We start from the raw sequence: 20,468 nt of genomic DNA, 5'->3' as shown, positions 1-20,468 counted from the left end.
ACGGACAGATCGTCTTAGATTTTTACAACGACCAAGAATATAAAGGATAATTGTGTTTTAGCAACTCTGGTTTAAACAGCTCCCGCAAATTTCGTGTTTCGTTTCTTTGAGAAACAACTTCAATTTGGTCTATCATTTAATCATGAATCGTCTTACAAACGAAAAACGTTTGCAAATTCTTGCATTTTTTATTATCAAAATGCGTGCTCTGTTGAGTTAAGTTCATCGCTCGCTTCTTTCATTGTATGGAGAGCTCTTTTTTGGCTCAATGGTTATGTAAATCAGCAGAATTGTCGATTTTGGGGTGAAGATCAGCCTGAAACATTGCAAAAGTTACCAATGCATCCACAAAAAGTCAGAGATGATATCCAACTTTTTTTTGCCCAAAATGCAAGAGCTTGACTTGCATGACACGTGGTTTCAACAAGACGTTGCCACATGCCACACAGCTCGTGTAACAATGGACTTATTGAGAGCTGAGTACGGTGAACATTTTATTTTACGTTAGGGACCGGTCAATTGGCCGCCTAGATGTGCGATTTAACGCCTTAAACCAATTTTTGTGGGGCTATGTTAGAGCAAATGTCTATACAGACAAACAAATTGACGCATTGAAGCATTTATTCTTGGAATACTGGCCGAAATGTTGGAAAGGGTATGCCAAAATTGGACTAAGCGGATGGACCATTTGAGGAGCAGTCAGGGTCAACATTTGCATGAAATAAATAAACCTCCAAACATTAAATTATATGGACCGAACTATCAATTCAAATAAAGATCATGCATTTTTCTGAATTTTATCTTTCCTATAGCTCTTAAAGAATCACCATTTATGTAACTTATGGGGTCGGAAATGGACATTTCGATGTGTTACAAACGGAATGACAAAATCAATATACCCCAACATTCGGTGGTGGGTATAAAATTGTATCGTGGCCATGTTGGAGTGTATAAAAATACAAATGTCAATTGTTGGCAACTCTATGTCAAAAAAGGAAATGTGTAATGTGTAGAATGCAATAATTAGCGTGATGGTATTAAACGTCTTAACAATTTGTTGGCTTTACTCAATACAATATATCTGCGCCTAAACACGTTTTTTCTATCTTCTCTTCTTTTTGTTAAATACCCCAGCCAATTGAACACTCGAAAGGAATGCTAATGCTTATTTGTTTGTTTATATTCATGCCCAAATAATAAGTTAGTACTAAAATTTACAACCTTATTATTTAAACAAATTAACACCACTTGCCCTCCCGACCGCATTTCAAATGTGTTACTCTCTTTGTGCTCCACATACGCTGTGCGCTACTCACCGGTGAGAACCATACAAAACACACAAAAAGCCATTAAAAGTATTTAACTACACATTAACACCGTTGAAAGGGCAACCAGCCAAGTGGGAGAAATATAGAGAAAACACATGAATCTCTTTTGGAAGCGCTCTCCCCCCAAATCGGAGAGCTTAATACATTCAGAATGTATTCGCCAACGGGGAGCAACACTTGTTGAAAACAAAATTCCTACTCAGCATACTTGTTCTCTTTTTACTTCGCCTCTCGCCATCGAGTGGGGTCTCTCTTCTTTAAGCGCTCATTTGCAAAGAGTATCTTGCTTATCGGGAGAATAAACAAATACATCTTTGTGTTTGCGTAAGTGTGAAAGTAAAGTGCAGTATGCTGCTTGGCCGGTGTGTGCGTTTTCTGGGGGGCAACACAAAAATGGCAACACAACACGATTTTAGTTGTATTTCTACTGTTGTCATTGTCGCTACACACAACATCTGTAATTTTTATTGAATTTTTCGAATTGTGGTGTGTTTTCGTTTCGTATTTACGTACGACATATGTGCGAAATGCATTCATGCGTACCTACTACGTATGCCAAATGTCGATGTTGATTTTGTAGTTGTTGTTGTTCATGTTCTGTCTTTTTTGTGCATTTGCACTCTAGAGTTATTGTATTTTTTTGGCCTGTTTTTAGTCGAAGCCGATTATTACACATACGTAAATGTATAACGCGCGGTTGAAGCGAATAGCAAATAAAATTTACGATAAATTATTTTTTTCTTTAAGAGCAAATAAAAATATAAAAAATTTAAGAAAAAAAAAAGAAAAACAACAAATAAATTAACCAAACATATGTCAACTATTTTGGATTAAGTTACAACAACAGTTCAAGGTGAATAATTTAGTTTTAAGCTATGCCAAAGACAACTAACCCCTTAAGCAAAACAATAATTGCAATGAAATCTCCCCAAACCATTTTCAAATTTCGTTTTAATCTTCGAGTTCTTAATATAAGATCAATTTTGTCAAACAAAAACTTGCGACGGCAAAAAGTAAGGGAACAACAAAGGATTAACTTCGGCAAAACATAGAAGTAAAAAAAAAATATATATATAAATGGATTTAATATACCGATTTGAGTGAGTATTGCAAAATGTTTCACATAGAAAATCTAAAGTTTTTCGAAAACCTCAAAGAAAAGTTTGCTTGTGCCGTCGCTCTGCAAATCATGTTTTAAAACTATGACAGCGATTTCTAATATTCACTAGTTTTCGTAAATGACTTTTATTTTGGGTATCAATATAATAATAAATTGACATGTCAAAGTGACGCTTGACTATCGCAGTTAAAGTAAAGAAAATAGGCAACTAGTGGCGGTTTTATGACCCTCGTTCTTTTCTCAAAACTGAACTTAATCCTGCACCATTAGAGCAATTGAGTACAATGTATTATTTATTAGATTTCGATAGTACATTTGATTGAGTTGTTGTTTTTTTTTTTGCTTCCAAATGTGCCACAGCCATGGCGAAAGCTTCTTTCATATCACTTAATTTCATACAAAAAAGACGTGCTGGATGCGCAACCAATTCGCAGCGCACTACGAAATTTTGTGTAGCAGGCTCCGAATTGCGCTATATCAAACCAATTCAAACCGTACGCTTATCCAGAGATTGGGGAAAAACTTCCAACACATTGCTTTAGGCGTCAATTATATCGATCATATGGTACATTTTATGTATATATATATGGGGATGATAAAACCCTACCCATTAGCCATTCAAAGTTTGAAGTGTCTTGAAATATTGCCCCAGACCCAAGAAAGTGTACATATTCCCAACAGCCTTCCCATTACATGTCGATAGAGCGTTTTTCATCCGTTTATCAGTCTAAAGTACTGAAACTCTCGAACGACTACCGCTAGCAGCTCGAAATAATGCACGAATAATTATGAACAAGTATGGAAAGACTATGTAATACCCTACACCCACCCTATAAGTGGAATTTAGGAGCTACATCTAGTACTGAACTGAATTTGATGCGGTGTATAACCCATTTGAGGTTATAAACCAATCGATATCAAATTTCGAGCCAAAGTGTTCAAAATTATAAAAACTACGGCACTTTTTTTTGGCAAATTGGGCGATGCGTATATCTATGTAGAGAAGCTAAATATAAATCTGATCCGAATATGATAAATTTTAACAAAAATGTCAACAGTCTTTAGATAAATACATATGTATATGTGCCACTTTTGTGACAATCGGTTGACAAATGACCACATAATTGCAGATTATTAAAAGTTGGACGAACAAATCAATGAATCTTAGCCGATTTCGACGAAACTCCTTAAACATGATGGTAATCGTCGAAAAAAGTGGAAAGACTGATGAACAAATGTGCCTTAAGTAGCTCCAGGAGTGAAAATCGGGCGAAATTGGTTCTAAGTCTGTACCAATTTATACGGAACACAACAGCAATGCCGAGATATCATATTAGTGCCATACTAGTTCATCAGTTAGTTCGAGAATCACATAATTGCCATAGTAGTTCAAATCGGAAGAACATATATATGGAAGCTATATCCAAATCTGAACCCATTTCGAAAAAACTCCTTAGATATTGTGGTAGTCGTAGTGGAACACTTTATGCTAAATTTTGGGGAGGTTGGTCAATAAATGCGCTTGTAAAGGCAGTAGAATTGAAAATCGGGCGATACATATATATGAGAGCTACATCGAAATCTTATCCGATTTCATTGAAATTCGTCAATCTGTGCGAATCAAATGGCAAATGACGAATTTATTGCAATATTAGTTCAAATCGGATGAACATACATATGGAAGCTATATCCAAATCTCAACTGATTTGACCAATATCAATAGGTTTGGTCTCTATACCGAAAAACATGCCTTTACCAATTTTGTAGACAATCGGACAAACATTACGACATTTACTTTGTACACAAATTAACATTGACAGACAGACAGACATAGCTAAATCGAATCAGAAAGTGATTCTGAGTCTTTCGGTTAACTTTTTAATGGGTATATCACTCTTTCTTCTGGATGTTTCAAACAAATGCACTTAGTTATAAAACCCTCTACCACAGTTGTGGTGTAGGATATGAAAATGTTGACAGCTCTATCGAGTAACAAACCACTTTGGACTCGAACCATTGCGCGAATTTTCTGTCAAATCGGATAATAGTGACGCTTTGAAGGAACACAGGAAGTCAAATAGGAAATTGGTTCACATGGAGTTGTATATAAACACAACTCGATTCGGCCCATTTAAAATCCCTCCCAACCGTTGGACATCAACAAAACATATATGCGCAATTTTCGTGCACGTAGCCTAACTCTTTAGAGCCTTAGCGTGCTAACTACAGACGGCCGGGCATGGTAAGATCTTGGACCATTAAATAGAATGTAGAAGTTAGTTTAAGTAAGGTTATGTTGAAAGGAGGGTGCGGATATTAATCCGCCCCATGCTACTATGGACGTACACCTAAGCCAGTCATCGGCTTGTGGTGCGCTCTAAGTAATGCATACAACGCCCATAAGTCGGTTCATGTCTGATATTGCGGCCCCACCAAAGTGCCGGTGTCTGTTAGCCGCGAAAGCCGGGCAAAAACTAGTCAAAATTATGGCGTATGAGAACGGGTAGATATATCTTTGAAATGATTAGAGCTGCGGTGCAAACGAGATTGTATGCAAAATTTCAAAGTTGTTCTCCTCGGTATTTCGGAAAATTCTTCGGGCCACCAAATCTTCATTTATGGTCTGGTTTGTGTTCGAAAACCACTACAAAAAGTCCGCTTGAAGTCTACAATATCGTATCTCCATTGGTATCGGAGATATTCGACTTTAATTTTTTTGCAATTTTGACCGAGATCTGCTTCGTATTTTGCAATTTGTGAAGGCATATCTATACCCGTTCTAAGACGGCATAATTTTTACAAGTTTTTTTCCGATTTTCTCACACTGTGCAACGTCTCATCATTTTCCCCACATGTTCTACACATGTTGTTTCTTGCCGCACCGATTTTGCATAAATGAGCTCGTAATCCTATGTGCACATCTTAATACCGAAAGCTATACTGACCTTCTGCTTACTTTCTTTCAGTAATAGCCTCGTCTTCTCATAATCAGGATTTCCCCATAGGGGTTTTGATGTCCTAGAGACCGTTTCGCTGTTCTACAGTGATACATGAGCTTCAAAGCCCACCTTACGCATTCTGTGATCGCCGGATATATGCCTGCAGGACCATACCATAGTCAGGCAATGTCATGAAGAAGTTAATTTAACCTATTTTATTACTTTTTTATTACAAAATCTGGCCGTCGTTTAAAATAAGTAAAAACGATTTAAGTTTGGCCGAACCTTACCTTCCGTCCGATTTGGATCATATTTGGTTTGGATGATTAGCATATAGTTTAACGAAATAGGGTAATAAATGCCCCTTTTATGGACTTAGGACTATAAATTGAAGCTGTATTTGTATGGAAGCTACTTTTTAAGAGGGTCTGATCTGGACCATATTTGGTTCGAACATCGGGAGCCTCAATTCGATGTACTGTTTCAAATTTTAGCGAAATAGGGTAATTAATGCGCCTGTGATGACTTTATTACTTTATATGTGGAGATCGGCAGCCGTAAGCGTAGAAATGCCTCTAGTTTAAGTTTATAGTTTAAGCCCTTCCCAGTTTCGTTGTTTTCGGCGAAATTTGCAAATTTCATTGGTATTCAAGGGTTTTAGCCCCGTTGCTGTAACAGCAAGAAGTCTGCTAAAATATTGGGTTGCCCAAAAGGATTTTTCATATAGTCGGCGTTGACAAATTTTTTCACAGCTTGTGACTCTGTAATTGCATTCTTTCTTCTGTCAGTTATCAGCTGTTACTTTTAGCTTGCTTTAGAAAAAAAGTGTAAAAAAAGTATATATGATTAAAGTTCATTCTAAGTTTTATTAAAGATGCATTTACTTTCTTTTAAAAAATCCGCAATTACTTTTTGGGCAACCCAATAGTACGGCAACAATCTATTGGGTTGCCCAAAAAGTAATTGCGGATTTTTTAAAAGAAAGTATATTTACTTTTTTAATAAAACTCAACAAATGCGATCCATGGTGGAGGGTATATAAGATTCGGCCCGACCGAACTTAGCACGCCTTTACTTGCTTTTTTCGAAGAAATCAAGACGAATTTGCGATACAAAAAAACTTTGATCATAAGGTCGCCTCGAAAGATAAATAAAAAAGATGTAAAACGAGCTAAGTTCGGAAACCGCTGAAAATTTATCTTTATGAACTTAGTTTTTATTTGAATTATTTTTTAACAATCAAATCATTGGGATTGATTGAGCCTTCTGTGGTGTCAAGAAGTCATATCGGGGTATAGGTATTAAAGGGGTTCTATATCACCATATAAAGATATTCGGATATTACTTGGCACCGATGTTGGAATCATTACAGAAGTAATCACGCCAATTTTCCGATTTGGAGCATAATTGGCACGGATATATTGTATGAAGTCAGAGATAAGACTTTGTGCCAAATTAGAGCCAAATCGGACGAAAATTGAGGCCTCTAGGGGCTCAAGATCAAATCAATCAATCAAAAGGTGTGATCGGTTTGTATATCAAAATCTGAACCGATATAACCCTTCAACAACACCCAACGACCTCCATCAATAAGATATTTCTGTGCGAATGCGGCTAGCTGAACGCGTTCAACGCGATCGTGATTTCGACAGACGGACAGCCAGAGGGGGACGGATAGATCAACATAGAATGTCAAGATGGTTAAGAATAAATATGTACTTTATGACGTCACAGTTCAATATTTCAAGGTGTTACAAACGGAATGACTAGATTAGTTAGTACCCCCATCCAATGGTATTTTGTATAAAAATTAAAAATTTATAGGAATACTACATACATAATTTCTGCTCAATCGGTTTACACTTACGGCTATTAGAGGCTTTACAAGTCAAGTCGAAAAACCACTTTATACGGGAGCTATATCCAAACTGGAAACGATAGCGCCCATTTGCCATTTCCAACGACCGACAATGGATGGATAGGCTCGACTTAGAATGTCAAGATGAGCAAGAATATATGTACTTTATGGGGTCGCAAATCAATGTTTAGAGGCGTTGTGTGTTATAAAAATTGATAATGATTGATGCTTCTAGTAGCTCAGGATATCATATTGGGATATCGGTTTACTAGTTGACCAAAGAAGGTAGCATTTTTTGTGAGTGTTGGAGGGCATACGTGTTCAGAGTGAAAAATATTTCTCCATTATATCACCGTATTCTAGAAATGTTGAGTGCTGGTAGAACTATTGTTATCGGTTATAGATTCTATGGAAAGCGATCTTCTCAAATGTTATTTTCAATAGCTTAGAGAAATAATTTAAAACCTCAATTTCAGCGTTGACATTCTATAAATCCTCCCACATGTGACCGGGTATTGTGTGTTTCCCACAAAGTAATCTATCACTACACAGTGGGGATTTTTCAACATTTCACATTCATAATTGAGTTGATTAATGTCTGTTACTGTGGTATTTCTACTTCAAGTCAGCCCATATATAAATCATTCATTCATCCAAGCCCACATTTAGAATTGAGTTTCACTCAGATTTATTGCACATCAGCCAGGCACATTTCACCTCTAAACCTCCACTCTTCGCCTGAACTTAAAGCTGCCACAAACAAATTATTATCGATTACCGCAAAATGATTGAGAACGCGGCTCGCTTTTTAGCTCCTATCTAATCGATAAGAGCATCATAAATCACCACTGCAGTACCTCGAACCCCCCTAAGCCTTCGAGCAATCTATCGAAATTTGACTGCAGTCTGTAAAAATAAAACTAATTAAAAATAATTAATCACTTATTTAAGGCGAACATAGTCATGGGCGGTGGGGTGGCAGTCAAGGGAGCTGCGGCAAATATCGCTAAACGAGCCCACTTGAATGCTTAAAACTCCATAATTAAGTATAATTATATTTTACCTTACAAGCCATTTTTTCTAGTTGGTATTTTTTTTTTACTTTGCGCTCTTAAAAAATAATAATAATGAATAACAACATAAATAATAGCAATTATTAGAGAGCAAGGGAACAACAGGAAGGAAGGCAGCAGCAAATGGGACGAAACAATCGTCTAAAAAATTATACAAAAAGTTGCCAAATAAGAGTGAAGAGAGCAGGAATAATTAATAACTGTGTAGCGTTTTCTGCAGAATATAACAACAATGGGGAGAGCAAATATATTGCAAATTAAAAAAGAGAAATACCAATTTCTTTACAAAATTAAGAAGTTAAAGGTCTCTACTTATGGGCTAAACCTTGGGCTTTCATTGCAATGGATGTTGCAAAGAATTTTAATTGAAAAAAATTACTGATAAGAAAGAATTACGGCCAATGATTGGCTGTTAGGGCCTCAGTGATCAGTCCACAGGTGTCTTTAACCCTTCGAGGGTTGAGTCATCCGTTGCGGTTGCCGGTCCACAGGCAACTTAAACTTTTTGCTTGAAATTTTATATGAAAACGCATTTTCTAAATTTTTATATGGGACCAGTATGGGATTCCCCTCTTAGCTCTTGATCTCTTTGTTTTGTGTTTTCCTCTCATAGAAAAAAGGCTGCTAACAACAACAAACACTGTGTGCTGGCTGTTAGTAGTTTATTTTGGCTTTTGCTCAATTTTTTAAGCGGTTGTTAGTAAGAGAGTAACACAACATAAAGTGAAATTATATATATAACTAGCTGGATCGGGCCCGCTCCGCTGCGCCTTCTTTTACTTAATATGGAACAAAATTTCCCTTGGAATATTTATTTTCGACAATTAAAGAGCATTTAGTGAAACAAACAGTTTTACAATATAAGTGCCTTTATCTGAATCCCATATGATCTTTATTGACCTACGAATTTAAGTTTGGATGTAAGGTGTACTCCATTCTTAAAATACTTTATTTCAGCCCGATATTCTCATGATGTCTGATTTAGGTGTGTTTTCGGGGGTGAGGTGGTCCCCCAGACCTTTGGCCCTGAAAAAATATCAGCATCGTGCTCTTCTCTCAAATACCATTTATTTAAACCCCATATTGCCATTGGCTTAAGAGGAGTTTACAGGATGAGGCGTCCCCCAAACACATGGCCCAAAGATTGGTTATCAAATTCGTTTTCTTATCTCAAATACCTTTCATTTGAGCCACATATTGGCATGGTCGAAAAATTTTTACCCTCTGGGAGGTGTTTTGGTGAAGGGGTGAAGTCTAAAATACATTGTCCTACATTTTTCTAATCTCAAATACCATACACTTAAACCCCTTATTGAAAAAGCCAGCAAATATGTCCGGTTTGGGGTATGGGCCCTAAAAACTATGAATATCGAGCCCCACTGTCTTGAAGACCCAAATTGTCTTGGTGAGCAAATACGTCCTACTTGGGGCTTGTTATGGTGTTGGGACGTCCCCTAGATAATTGGTCCCGAATGTTGATGTCAGATTCATGGTCTACTCCCAAATACCCTTCACTTGGGCTCCATTTTTCCATAGTCGGCAACATAACCGGTTTGGGGATGGGGCGGTCTCTCAGTGGCTTGGTTTTAAAAATATATATCAGATTCGTATTCTTCTCTAAAATATTTCTTATTTGAGCCTCATATTGCAATGTTCAGCAAATACTTCCTATTTGGATGGTGTTATGGGGGTGGGGTGGACCCATAGACACTTTTCCCAAACATTGATATCAGATTCGTTCTTTACTTCCAAAGACCTTTTATTTGAGTCCCATATTGCTATGTTCGTTAATTTGTCTTCTTTGGGGTATGTTCTTGGGAATCACTTAGTCCCACATCTGGATATCAGATTCGTATTCTACACTCAAATATCTTTTACTTAAGCCCCATATACCCATGGTCAGTAAATAAGTCCTGTTTGGGAAAGGGGTGGACCGCCAGAAACGTGGTCCCACATTTGGATATCAGATTCGTATTCTACTCGCAAATACCTTTCATTTGAGTCCCATATTGCCATGGTCGGTAAATATTTCCGATTTAGGGGTGTTTTGGGGCTTGGGGTTGTCCCCCAATCACATGGTCCGACAATTGGATATCAGATACGTTTTCTAATCTTAAATTCCATTCATTTGAGTCCCATATTGTCGTGATTGGTATATATATATATATATTTGGCGAGGTTTTGGGGGTGGGGCGCCCCCCCTAGATACTCCATCTGAATTTTGAATACCAAATTTTTGTTTGTTGGTTACTATAAGAGAGCACACAAAATCGCACCACCCATCTCCGAGATCTGGCGTTTCAGATATCAAAAAATGTAGTACCCTATTTTCACCACGGGATCATTATGCATCATCGGTGCATAATCGGTGCATCGGTTCAGCCGTTTCTGAGTCTATAAGGAACACACAAACAAACACAAATTGATTTTTATATATAAAGAAGATTATAAATAATTTAAAATATTATAAATAATGTAAAATAACATAAATAAAAAAATAAAATTAAATAAAACAAGTAAAAGCGTGCTAAGTTCGGCCGCACCCAATCATATTTACTTAAGGGTACGGCCGAACTAAGGATCTCATTTATCAAGTTATTAGCCAGTTATCTCTCAGGAGGCAAAAAAAGAATTGCCATGCTATTGCAGCTATGCACCGATACAAACCATACTTGGCTTGGATTCTGGAGCCAATATTAGATTTAATAGTGGGGCCCAAGATGTAAATTAAAATTGAGAGACACATTGGAATGGGAGCTATATCAGGTATTGCGCCGATGTAGCCAAGTAAAGTATGGACCGATATTAAAGCTCGTAGGAGAAGTCGTTGTACAAATCTGCAGATCGGTTTATATGGAAGCTATATCTAAATCTGCAAAGATAAATCCCATTTGCAATCCCCAACTACCTACATAAATAAGTAGTATCTGTGCAAAATTTCAGCGGCTAGCTTTACGTGTTCGACCGCTATCATGATTTCGACAGACGGGACTTTTTGATGAACGGCGTGCCGCATAGCGGCACCACTTGGTAGAGAAATTTTAACATGGTAGGATACCTTACAAATGTAGACAGCATTAGTAAGGGGATTTCCACCGCTGAAAATTTTGTTGATGTTCACGCCGGATTTGAACCCAGGCGTTCGCAATCGTAGGCGAACATGCTAACCTCTGAGCCACGGAGGCCTCTACGGGCCCTTAATGGGCCCAAAACCTTAAAACGGAAGATCGGTTTATATGGCAGCAATATCGAAATATGGACTGATCAGAGCAAAATTAAACATGGAACTCAAAGAACCTAATACAGCTCTCTGTGCCAAATTGCAACGAAACCGACTAACAAGCTCTGCTTTCACGAGCCCAAGAATCGAGAGATCGGTATGTCCGTCAGCTATATCCAAATATAACAGGTTAATCTCGGTACGAATATCGAGGTGCCTAACGCAACACATTGTGCGTAACTTCAGTGAAATCGAATAATGAAGGCACCTCTTATGGGTCCAAGGCATTAAATCGAGTGATTGGTATATGTGACATATACAGCCATATATAGTCCGATCCTTACCTTACACAGTGCGAATGCTAAAAGGCCTTACACAATACATTGTGCTATTTCAGCGAAATCGGGTAAGAAATGCGTCTTTTATGTATTCAATACCTTAAAACGGGAGATAGGTTTATATGGCAGCTATTTTCAAAAATAGACCGATGTGGGCCTCATTGTACATGGAACTGAAGGCGCCTGACACAACTCTCTGTCCCAAATTTCAACGAAATCGCATAACATATGAGTCATTAATGGCTCTAAGACCTTGAATCGAGAGATCGGTCTATATGGGGGCTATATCAAAATATAGTCCGATAAAGCCCATCTTCAAACATAACCAGCCTATAAGCAAAAAGAATCTGTGTAAAGTTTCTGTTTAATTTTGCAAATTTTGCTACGCTACGTTACTACAGAAGAGGCAGACTATCTGGCGCCCCACCTGGCCAATATTTTCACAGCGTGCCTTGCACTCCGAAATCCTTGCAGAGACTAGGTGGTATTTATACCCAAGAACGGCAAGGCAAGTTATGCGACACTAAAGGCATACAAACCTATGAGCCTTACGTTCTTTCTACTCAAAACCATGGAACGCATTGTGGATACCATGATAAAGACTAGGACATCCAGCGAACTGTTTAAATACAAACAGCATAACTATGCCAAGGGAAGGTCGGTGGAGACTTCCCTGCATGAGGTTGTGCATAAAATAGAAGAATCCTTCGATGCCAAAACGTGCACACTGGCGGTATGCATTGACATCGAGGGGGCTTTCAACAATGTGCGGACCGACACACTGATACAATCCTTAGACCAGTACCGGGTGGATTCGGTCCTTAGAGACTGGATAAACCATATGCTAAGGTACAGGTGGATAAATTGTGTGTCCCATGACATAAATATAAGGGAGAAAGTGGCAGAGGGCACGTCATCTCCACTCCTACGGGTGACCACCATAAATGACCTATTACGGATGCTGACTGAGGAGGGAGTTTAACCCGTCTACTATGCAGACGATATATAATACTTCCTAAGGGTAAGGATCCGAACCAGGTATGCAGAAGGGCCGAAAGGGTCTTGCATATAGCACATGACTGGGCCAGGTCTCAATGTTAATCCAGAGAAGACTAGAAATATGCCTCTTCACGAGAAAGACGAAGGTGGGCCAATTCGACGTATCACGTTTCCTCAACGAAACGATTTCGATATCTAACAAGGATAAATACTTAGGAGTGAGCTTGGATAGGAAACTTAATTGGAAGTGTCACATCCAGGAGCGAACTGAAAAGGCTCACGGATGTTGGGCACTTTGTAGACGGGCCATAGGCTAGATATGGGGCCTGAATCCGAGGATAGTCAACTGGTTCTAAAAGAGCATCATTAGACTTTGATACTCAGTAGTTTGGTGGACTCCTATGAAGAAAAAGTGCAACATAAGGATCATACAACAGGTTCAGACAACATGTTGACTTGGTATAGGCGGAGCGATGAGGATCACGCCCACTAGGGCACTGGAGACTATTCTTTATATCCGACTCATTGACATACAGATTAAATGTGAGGCAGCCACCGCGGCTATGAGACTTAAGGCGATGGGAGAATGGATTGAGGATGGGAGCAGCTCATACCATCGCGGTATAATCCAGGTGACGATAGGAAACCAGGAAGGAAGGAAGAAGTTTCCGATCGGATGCCTCCGACGACACTTGAGGACGAGTGTGCGGCACAACTACCAGCGGCACAGTCTTGCATTGACGGAACCCTATGTTGCCATCTGGAAGATCAGGTTACACGGATGGATTAAAGCTAGGGGGCAGAGTGGGCCTTGGGGTCGATAAACTTGGCTAACCCGAGGCCGGGAAGGCGAACATCACGATGAAGGGAATTAAGATGGAGGTCAGTATAGCCTTTGGCGTCATAACGGGACACATAGGACTTCGAGCTCACTTATGCAAAATCAGTGCGGCAAGTGATAGCATGTGTAGGGGATGTGGGGAAGATTATGAGATGTTATAGCATTTTGTATGTCATTACACAGATTTCGCTGATAACAGAAACTGGCACTTATGTGTTGACGCAATACCAAACATGAACCAATAATGGGCGTGATATGGAAAACAATTAAGGATTTTGTAAGTAACACTGACTTCCTGACTTTAGTTTTCTTTTTCGAGGTTACTGTTTAGTATTAAGAGTGCACAAAAATCCAATTACTGGCTCAGGTGTATGTACATGGTGGCATGGGGTTGGTAAATAGTCGCACCCTCTTTTCAACCTAACCTAGGCTCTTAAACCATTTATATAATATTTTATTAAAGAACCCATAGTGTTTACCACACAATATACGAAACGAAATTAATCACGCTCCTTACATGATTTCTTTGCGCCACAACTGGGGAATCGGTTATTATAACTTTGTGCATTTGTTTGCAACGTAAAGAGGAGACGAGCTAGCAGTAATCAAATCTTTCATATGCCATTTCTTTGACTCAAGGATAAATGCGACCGATTTCATCCATACATATCTTTCATCCGATATGATCCAATCTTGGCAAAATTTTGGGTCAGGTGTTAGATTTGACGTTTCAACTTGTGCCCAAAATTTCATAAAATTCGGTCCAGTTTTATTGGGTTGCCCAAAAAGTAATTGCGGATTTTTCATATAGTGGACTTACTTTATTTTAAAAAATCCGCAATTACTTTTTGGGCAACCCAATAGATATAGCTCTAATATATATCTTTCACCCGATATGGACTATTTTGGCTGTAGCAGGCACAATTTTGGTTCCATCTTAACAAAATTTTTCAAGAGGTGTTCGATTTGGCGTCTCAACTCGTCTGCAAAATTTCATCAATATCGGTTCAGTTCTAGATATAGCTCCCATATATATCTTTCATCCGATGTGGATGAGGTTTAGATATAGCCTCCATATATGTCTTGCATCTGATGTGCACTTTTATGGCAATAGTAGCCATATTTTATTGGCATTGTTATAAAATTTGACTATTAGGGTATTATATAATCTGCTCCGGGCGACTTTTGGCTTTTCTTACTGGTTTTGAGTTTGCCTTTGTTTTGCCTTCGACTGTTTATCAACAAACTAACCTAAATGAACAAATAATATGTTAAACAATAAAGGAGCACAGGAACCACCCACCTTTTTGCGAAACAAACAAAAATGCCACAGCGAACACAACACCAGCAACCAATGTGTAATGTGCAAATAATAATATGAGGGAAAAAAGCGTTATAAAAAGAAAATAATATTTTACAGCTCGTAAATAAAGTAATAAATTAATGTTTTAAGCATACAAGGCAAGGCGAAATAGCACAGCACACCAACTCACCCATAAGGCGGCACAAAGCAAAACAAAACAACAAACAAGCACGAGAAATATAAAAACGCAAACGAATGGAATGAACTGGAGGAGGAAAAGCGCAGTAAAATAAGATTTATTGCCAAATTGCATTACTAATGTAAATTTTTCGCAATAAATTTGTACATTTGTTTTCCAGCAAATGCTGGAAATCATTACTTACGGCCAGAGTTACCAGCATTATTACCGATGCGATAAGCAACAGAAGTTGATTTTTTTTCTTGTTTTATTTTTATTTGCAGTAAGGCTAAGGCCAGCCGAAAGGACGACGACAACAACAACAGGCCGTTGACGTGAAAGTCCCCCACACAAATTCCACAAAAACCACAAGCTAACCAGTGAAGCAAATCCAAATGAAATAATTTACACTCAAAGAAAAAAGTGAAAAATTTTAATAATAACAAAAACGACAGCAGCTTAGGCCAACCCTCTCAGCCAACTGAATAAATGCATAGAAATCATTAAAACTATATTATGACTAAATAGATTTATTGCGAAATATATGCGCCGAGAAAGGAGGAAGCAAAACGAGGAAGAAAGCCAAATTAATGTGAATTTGTTTGGGTGCCACCACAAACAAAACAAAGCACAATATGAGAAAATCATAAACATTTGAAATTTATTTCTCAATTAAACTTAAATGTACCAAATGCAAGTGGAACAACAACAAAGCAAAAAAAATATAATTTATTGGCCATAAATGCCAAAAGTGGGGCAAATTTTTCAAGCAATCATTAAAAGTAGCGTTTACAAAAATAAAGCAAAACATTTTGATGAATAAAGAAAATATATGCATAGTCTAAGAAAAAATTCCCAAACCTAATTTAACATTTTTAGAGAAGGTGATAAAATGTTTTTTTTTGGGTTGTTTTCTGAAATGTGTCTATGAATATGAAAAAATCAAATAAATGTTAAAAATATTCGTGTGTGATAAAATATAGAAGAATTAAAATAAGTTTAAAAATAGAAATAATATTCAAAAATGCAAAACATCAAATCAGTTTTGAAAAAGAAGATAAAAATTTTATGAATTTAATGCTTTTGCAAATCGCAAAAAAGCTTGTCTCAAAGCTTTGTATTACAATTCGAAAGTGAACCGTGAAATGAATACCAGTCTTTTGAATCCAACAGTGGCAAATAATGTTAAACAAAACAATTTTGATCAATAAGCCCATACTTGTTTGAAGGCTGCCGATTAAATCTTTAATTTCAACAATTAGCAGTGCCATCAATCATATAGCAAACTCAAAAAGAGTCACTCACCATTATCCTTGGCTTGAGAAACAGCAACAGCAACAAATTACACCAAATCACAAATTACCATCAATTAATTTAATACCCTCCACATGTGTGAGTGATGCCACATGCATGCCATTGAAAGCGCCTGCGTTCAAATGTCTCACAGACAAAAATCTCATTCAAGACCTCCAACCAAATAAACGAATCTGCGTGTGTGTGCTCCTCTGCTAATAATCTCTCCTCAACGCAAGGCTCGTTAACTCTCACCTTTAAAGATAATTCTCCAAGTAGTAGTGCACAAGAAAATCCCCAAAGGAAACGAAAATCTTCTCTCTCTCTCTCTCTCCGTGTAGAAAATCTCTTTACAACCCAATACGCGCCTTTTATGCCATACATTTTTTACTCTCATTTTGTGGATTAGAGAGTAAAAAAAGTACTTCGCATAACAACAGCAACTTAACCGTACAAAAACAAAACCAAAAACCACTTCAATCATCTGTTTCTTTTTTTGCATTCGTTGCATTTTGCACCCGGTGTGTTTGTGTGTGCATGAGAGAGTGAGCATCGAACGGAAATACAAAACTGCTGCAGCAGCAACAACTGTAACAGAGTTACCATCACGTTGTAACAAATTCTTTTTCGGGCGACACGTGTTAATCGAAAGCCTCCAAAGTGGATTTAACAAACTACAATAAAATGCTGCAGGCAAGCAGTCAATATTTGCGGCCGGATTATTTGGCGGCACCAACTGCGGTAAGTAATCACAGAGAGTGAAATAAGACATAGTTTATTCATAAATGGGGATAGAAAGCTCGGTTATTTCTTGTTAAAAAAAAAGACTATACAAGTGTTGTAAATATTTGCGAGTACTCTCATAGTCTTTTATACCCATCGATATAGTATGAGGGACATACCATTACAGTTAAATCTTTGTAGCAGCCCGAAATATCGACCTGTGACTAATGTTTGCCTTCTTTTACATGTAACAGGTAAGGGCGGAAAAAGTTGGGCAAATCCCACTTTTTGATACCCCACACCACATTGGGAGGGCAAGCTAAGTTGTCGAAAATAAAAAATTTAAATGTATAATTTTGACCAAAATCGGTACGTATTATAGCAGTCACAGAGGAAACCGTAATGCATTTTAAGAAGTTTGGATGATGAATGCGTTTGCCCCAAAAGTGAAAATAGGGAGACACATATATAAGGGCGTTATAAAGAGGGAGTTTCTAAGAGCTATAGAACCTTTTTTAAACAAGCACAGACATACAATTTGGACAACCCATATATTGGGTTACCCAAAAAGACTGTAGCGTGATTTCAACAGACAGACGGACAGACGGGCAGACGGACGGACATGTCTAGATCGTCTTAGATTTTTACGCTGATCAAGAATATATATACTTTGTAGGGTCGGAAATGGATATGTCGATGTGTTGCAAACGGAATGACAATATGAATACACCCCCATACTTCGGTGGTGGGTATAACAAGAAAATATAAAATTCAGAAAAATTCATGAAATCTTGGTTTGAATCGATAGTACGGTTCATATAATTTAATGTTTGAAGATTATTACAAGCAAATGTTGCCTTAGTTCCATTTGGGCATACTCTTTCCAACATTTCCGCTGGTATCTCACGAATAAATACTTCAACATTGTCTTCCAACGCGTCAGTTGAAGCTGGCTTGTCTGTATAGTCATGAGCTTTAACATAGCCCCACAAACATAGTCTAAAGGCGTGAAATGGCACGATATAGAATCGGACCGGTCACGAACGTGAAATAAAAGGTTCACCGAACTTTACCCTCTCGAAGTCCATTGTTACGCAAGCTGTGTGGCATCGTCTTGTTGAAACCACATGTCATGCCATTTTGGGCAAAATAAAGATGTATATCATCATTCACAATTACGACGATTCATGGTAAGATTATAGACCAAACTAAAGATGTTTGACAATGAAACAATGTGAGCTGTTTCAACCAGTATTGATATAGCTAAAAAATCACCCTTTATATCCAAATCTGACCCGGTTTTTATAAAATTCACCAGTGGTCTGAAGAGTCATAAGAGAAACCCTCGTGCCTAATTTCGTGAAGATAGGTTAGCAAATAGCAAAACTGCAGTATTAGCTAAAATCGTTGGTGCAATATTCAAATATGAACCGATTTCTGCTAATATCGGTACATATAGTGGCAGTATTAGAAGAAAGCGCTGTACAAAATTCTTAGAAGGTCGGTTGATAAATACGATTGCAAAGGCTGTAGAATTTAAGATCATGAGATCTAAATCTGAACCGATTTCAACCAAAATCGGCACACAGTAAAAGCCACATTATGCAAAATTTTGAGAAAATTTGATAAGAAATTCTCTAACAAGGTTAAGAGAGCCTTTGTCGGCGAATTTCTGAACATCGGGTGATACACATACATGGGAGCATTATCTACATCTGAACCGATTCAACGAAATTCAACGGCAGTGCCTGCAATAATAAGGGCATCGTTTGTGCCAAATTCCCTGAACAAATGTCGGTTAACAAATGACCACATTATTGACATATGAGTCCAAATCGTACAAACATATATATGGTCGCTATATTCAAATATGAACCGATTTTTTCCAATTTTGATAGGCTTCGTATCAAAGCCAAAAACGATGACAGTGCCAAATTTGAAGACGATCGGATGAAAACTGAGAACTGTACTTTGTACACAAATTAACATGGACAGACAGATGGGCGGAAGGACGGACATCCGGACGGACATAGCTAAATCGAATCAGGTAATTATTATGAGTCGATCGGTATACTTATCAATGGGTCTAGCTGTCTTCCTTCTGGGTATAACAAACAAATTCACTAAGTCATAATACCCGGTACCATAAGAGTGGTGTAGTGTATAACTAAGGTTAAACTATACATATGTCCTCAAAGGTACATGTGGCATGATCAAGGATGCTTGTTTTTATACCCTCCATAATAGGATGGGGGGTATACTAATTTCCAACAACTGTGCCACGTATGGTTCAAATCGGTCCATAAACTGATATAGCTGCCATATAAACCGATCTTGGGTCTTGACTTCTTGAGCCTCTAGAGTGTGCCATCCTTATCCGATTGGAATGAATTTTTGCACGAAGTATTTTGTTATGATATCTAACAACTGTGTCAAATAAGGTTCAACTAGGTTCATAACCTGATATAGCTGCCATATAAACCGATCTGGGATCTTGACTTCTTGAACCTCTAGAGGTCGCAATTATTATCCTCATCCTCTCATGACCATCAACATATGTGTTTATTGTGGTCTGAATCGGTCTATAGCCCAATACAGCTCCCATATAAATTGATCTCTCTATTTTATTTCTTGAGCCCCCAAAGGGCGCAATTCTTATTCGAATTGGCTGACATTTGGCGTTCGTCTCCAACATATAATTTAATTGTGGTCCAAACCGGACCATATCTATATCAGTAGAGCAAATCTTTTTTTATATCCTTTTTTGCCTAAGAAGAGATGCCGGGAAAAGAACTCGACAAATGCAATCCATGATGGAGGGTTCGGCCCGGCCGAACTTAGCACGCTTTTACTTGTTATTATTAAGAGCGCACAACAAGCGCATCAAATGTCAATTGGTGTTAATATTTGTAATAAGCATAATTTCGAAGCGACCATTTAACTCAAAACTATGCTTTTTTATATATCTTTAGATTCAGACTTTAAATAAACCAGAATTTCAACTGCACATTGTTCTGTGATCAATATCTTCTTGGCGTTCGTCATCTCTTCTTCTTTGGATATTGACTGCGAAGGATAAGGCTACGGGTGTTGGAAAACATTTGTCGTTTTTCATGTCTTCCATTTGTAATCGAGAAGCTGTGACTGTGGCCGACAGTGAAACGCCACAAGTAACCACAACCACTGGTTTCCAATTTTAAGTATGTGTCAATTGGAATTGAAAAATGCTGTCTGTTGTTATTTTGTTTTGCAGTG

General features: G+C 37.9%; 1 protein-coding gene across 1 annotated transcript in view; it reads left to right on the top strand.

The window, feature by feature from the left end:
- The first annotated feature begins 1,743 nt into the window (after positions 1–1,743).
- Positions 1,744–20,468, top strand: part of LOC106092866 (zinc finger protein Elbow) — a 223,566-nt gene continuing 204,841 nt past the window's right edge. Inside the window, exons 1-2 of the mRNA XM_059366131.1 lie at positions 1,744–2,181; positions 15,482–17,231. Of these exons, the coding sequence (XP_059222114.1) occupies positions 17,175–17,231 (57 nt within the window). The 5' untranslated portion in view covers positions 1,744–2,181; positions 15,482–17,174. The remainder of the gene's footprint in view (positions 2,182–15,481; positions 17,232–20,468) is intronic.

This window comes from Stomoxys calcitrans, chromosome 3 (genome assembly GCF_963082655.1).
Source record: "Stomoxys calcitrans chromosome 3, idStoCalc2.1, whole genome shotgun sequence".
Lineage (NCBI taxonomy): Eukaryota > Metazoa > Arthropoda > Insecta > Diptera > Muscidae > Stomoxys > Stomoxys calcitrans.
The sequence above is the reverse complement of the archived record's forward strand: the minus strand, read 5'-3'. Positions and strand labels throughout refer to the sequence as shown.